Source organism: Mesitornis unicolor, unplaced genomic scaffold, assembly GCF_000695765.1.
Source record: "Mesitornis unicolor isolate BGI_N332 unplaced genomic scaffold, ASM69576v1 Scaffold15544, whole genome shotgun sequence".
NCBI classification, from domain to species: Eukaryota; Metazoa; Chordata; class Aves; order Mesitornithiformes; family Mesitornithidae; genus Mesitornis; species Mesitornis unicolor.
Genome location: NW_010179525.1, coordinates 2,689 through 6,971, shown reverse-complemented (window position 1 = coordinate 6,971; position 4,283 = coordinate 2,689). Strand labels below are relative to the sequence as shown.

Below are 4,283 nucleotides of genomic sequence, written 5' to 3'. Positions count from 1 at the left end.
ACTGGGCAATCTCCAGAGATTGTCCTGCCTTCCAACCTCAACTATCCTGTGATTCTGTGAAGTGAATATGCAAATGATAAAGTTTCTATACGAATACAAAAATCTTTTGTAAGTAAATACTGACTTAACTCAGTCTCTCAAGTGACAATTTTTCACCAGGCTTGAGCAAAATCAGCCGACTGATTTGTTTTTAAAGAATGATTTCTTCATTCTCTTTAGTCTTCTTTCTTTCACATCTATTGTGGAATCCTTTTGTGCCATCGGGACCTTTAGGCAGCCGCAGCACCCCTACAGGTAGGCCGTCTGCATTCTGTATTTTCTGAGCCAACATGGGGCTACTGACGGGACTCTTCTCTTGTGTTACAGTTTGAGCTTTTCTCCTCTGTACCCAGGGGCTACCAGAAGGAGTGATACTGCTATCTGAAGAATAATCTGTACATTTCCTTGGAATTTCAGGGCTAGTACTTGGGTTAAGCTTGCTGTCTTCAGCCAGCGGAGACTTTTTGGTTATTTTTCTTAGTGAAGATGGACTGTTCCAAGGAGTTGATCTGGGTGACACATTAGGACTCAAATGGTTGGTTGGGTGAATGACAGGGCTCAAATTACTCATAGTACCTGTTGCAGTACTTTTACGTCCTGACAGTGGTGATGCAGGACTACTCTCTGGGTCAGAAGAGCTGTTTGCTGAAGATTCATCACCAACAAACTGAAGTTCCTCAACTCTTTTATTAAGGGATTTAGCCTTCTTAAGGCTCTTGCTGGTATCTTCATCACGGTTCTTGTCTTTGGGAACTTTTTTCTTTGGAGGTTTCATGCCTATTAGGACAACTTTCATGCTGGCCTCCTTCTTTTCAGCACACATGAAGTTATGAGCACGTACTGCAGCATCTACTTCTTCAAATTCTATAATTGCACATTCCTGAGTTCCCAGTTGGGTGTACCGATTGCTGACCCTCTTGATATCAGGTGGTAGTTCCCTGCCAGGCTTGAGAATACGAACTGATGAAATTACACCAAAAGTTACAAAGGCTTTGAGCAGATGCTCCATTACCCTTTCCTGCATGCATCCATTTTCTTCTTTGTTAAGAGCCTGCAGCTCAGAAATCATGTGGATATCATACACCAGTAACATCCTGGTAGGGAGGTTCTCACTTGGAAACACTGGAACTGGAGTATTTCTTCTAACCTTTTTGTTATCATCATTGAGCTGAAGAGTGTTCGAGTACTTCAGTGCATAGGCTGTGGTTCTCCAGTCACGGGTAAGATGTTTCACCTTGAACACAGACACAGGTTAAGCAGCACAACTGATCAAACCCACTCAAACTGTTTACAGAAAGTTTAAGGCAGATGCAGGCTCCAGTCTGCAAACAGAAACCTGAATTCAAGTTTCATATAGCAGACCTGAGTGAAAAAGTAAACAGTTTTTCTGCTATAATGGGCACCAGTGAGCTTCTGTAAAGCTCATGTCCTTTGGAATCTACTGAAAATAGGAACTGGCACTAAATCTCAAACTGCAAATCATTACTTTATCTTAAATCCTGCGCAAGTGATGTTAAGTCATTCCATACCTAGGTCTGAACCATGACCAAAATGCATGTTCTATGGGTTTTATTTTGTTAAATTTGCCAAATAAGTAGTTTTGCCAAGTTTAGCACTTTGTTTTAATGAACTGACTTTCCTCCCTCAAAAATCTCAGTTTAAAAAACACCCCAAAATTCTCCATTTGCAAGGACAAAGTTTGTAAGATATTATCTGTTATCCATATAATAATCTATTTGAATCGGCCTGAAGAAACTGGGAGGGCCTTAACTTTGAGCTCTGCAAAACAGCTCTGCAAAGCTTTCAGATTTAGAATTCTGACCAAGTGTTTCTGATGTAATTTTAGAAATCAGTTACATGCGTGTATTTACACAGGAGTTCCTACTGTAAAAAAAAACAATAACAAAAAAACAAACCCACCTCGCAATTAAGTGACTTCAGCTACCAGGTACTTTCTACTATTAATTTTTGGATCTCCATACATTTGCAAAGGCCAGATTCACCATCCCTTCTCGGAGACAGGAAAGTAACTTTACTAGGATTACTTAGCTACTCATGAGTAGCCGATCAATAAATTAATTTTACCGATGTCCCATTTACTATGCCTTACTCTCTCCCTGAATGATAATTTAAAAGTGTAGTTAGCTGCTTAAACGATTGACTGACTGACTGATTGATTGATTCAGCAATTAAAGTTCTGGATGAGAACAAACCATCACATCAAAACTGAATCAATTCGAGGCAGATAAAGAGGAAGACTGTAAAACTGCCTCTATAAAGTAAGTTTTCATCTCAGCTCTCATAATGTATTTAGATTCATCAGCCTTACAGAACGCACTTCAGGTCTTAAGAAGTTAGCTTACCTTCTTAAAAGAAGTGAGGAGTTTCACACTGACATAGCCCATCTTATTTCTTCTCACATGCTTTAGAAGGAAGGCATCTTTCTCAAGGTTCTCATCTGAGAAGTAATATTCAATCTGTGCTATTAACTTTTGGATGAGGTCATTTTCTGGTGGTTTCCAGTTCTGGTCAAAGTCATCATCATTTTCCCCACCACTGGAAAACAGTTCAATCATTTTATTAACAGATCTTCATCCTACGTTAGTGGATTCAAAGGCGTAACCATAATGCTGATTCCAACTTACTTGATACGTAAGCACGTATCACCCTGTCCATCTGAGGCAGGAGACCAGCTCCGAACATGAAGCTTTCCAGTCAGCATAAGGAGTCAAGTTCCTGAGCTTATTCCAAAAGCTGATCTCAGTGCAGAACAATTAGACAAATACACTAGCATTTTGAAAACTCTGCCATCTCAAATCCTACACCAAAACATGACCTGCAGGTGCACAGGCACTTGGTGCTATTCAAAGTTCCTTCAGTTGACAGTTTTCATTTTTCATTATGAAGCTATTAAACATAGGCTTGACATTTATGTACTTCACGAGTAGTGTCACATACCAGTGAATGAATATTTCAACTTGAGGCAATCATGATTTCTCAAGCCTCTTCACTGCATGAATGGAGGAGCCAGTATACAGGGAGTAAGGAGGACTGAAGGGACTATTGCATGTTTTACAGGTCACTTCCAGAGTGACAGAGTCACTTAACTAGCAGTTTATCAAGGGGCTTAAACTGTATATGTGTTTCAGATTAAGGACTTTGCTCATGCACCTCAGGGACAGCTGCATATGCACACATATGCCAGTTGCTGTATGTGCAGCTCGCTCTCCCTCCCATCATGTTGTCTAGGTATCTGTGCAAAGTGGAGCACTGCTGAGAATCTTATCACCAGAACAGATTCTGCAGATGTGGATTTGAGATAAACTTCTTGCCATATGCAGTTACAGCTACATGTTTGTTACTGAAATAGAAATGACCATTTAAACCATTACCTAGCATTGAGGCAAATAGTTCACCCACAGACTACATCCATGTATGTTGCTGTAAGAATTATAATGCATAGATCTGTTTTAAGCCAGAGTAATTTTTTAAAGCTGTTAGCAGTCTAGTTTTATAGTAAGACCATAATGAAAGTTTCTGTTAAAAATAAGAAATCATCCACTACGCTCCCTAAACCCTATAAGTCATGTATTACTTTGGTCTTCCATGTACTTCAGCAACTAAAAAGCAGGCACCACATACTTTCCCAAAATTGTCTTACATGGCTATTGCAGAGCTTGTGAAATCATTAAACAAGGGAGCAAGCATCACACCAGAGTCTTCAGAGGGCAATCTGGCAGGCAGGGTGCAGGCTACTGAACCGCCTTGCCTTGTGGCAGTTTGGTCCTGCAGGTGACCTGGATGATCCCAATCCCAGCTGGCATTCTGCCTCTGCCTGGGCACAGGCAGCAGCACGGCCTGGGCAGGTGCCTGCTGTACATCTGAAGATACCATTCAGGTCAGTGAGCTCTGCCCAGGGAATGTGCTCCCACGTGTGACAAGTTATGGCAGTTCTCTGGGACCTGCCTTTTTGAAGCTAATGATTTATTTACTTGTTATGGTTCTTCCGATGACAGGACAACATATCGGATATATGTGGATACTCACTCATACAATCCTAGAAGTCTCCTTGTTAAAATCTCCCTAGCTGCTTAATGGGGGATAGTTCAAATGAATGACAGGAGTGAGAGAGCAAGAAAAAGAATTTAAGTTATCTGACAATGACAGAAATGGAGAATAATAGATAAAGTTATGATTAAGATAGCAAAAAGCCTTTAATGGCCAGCTGTAGGTGCTAGTTTCAG

At 40.6% G+C, this 4,283-nt stretch overlaps 1 protein-coding gene across 1 annotated transcript; it reads right to left on the bottom strand.

Moving 5' to 3' along the window:
- Positions 1 to 211: 211 nt before the first annotated feature.
- On the bottom strand, positions 212 to 2,595 carry LARP6 (La ribonucleoprotein domain family, member 6; the record flags this gene model as incomplete). Its single annotated transcript, XM_010182819.1, has 2 exons — positions 212 to 1,273; positions 2,403 to 2,595. Coding segments are annotated over 2 exons (1,255 nt in total), but the record flags the coding sequence as incomplete, so codon positions are not given.
- Between the last annotated feature and the right edge of the window lie 1,688 nt (positions 2,596 to 4,283).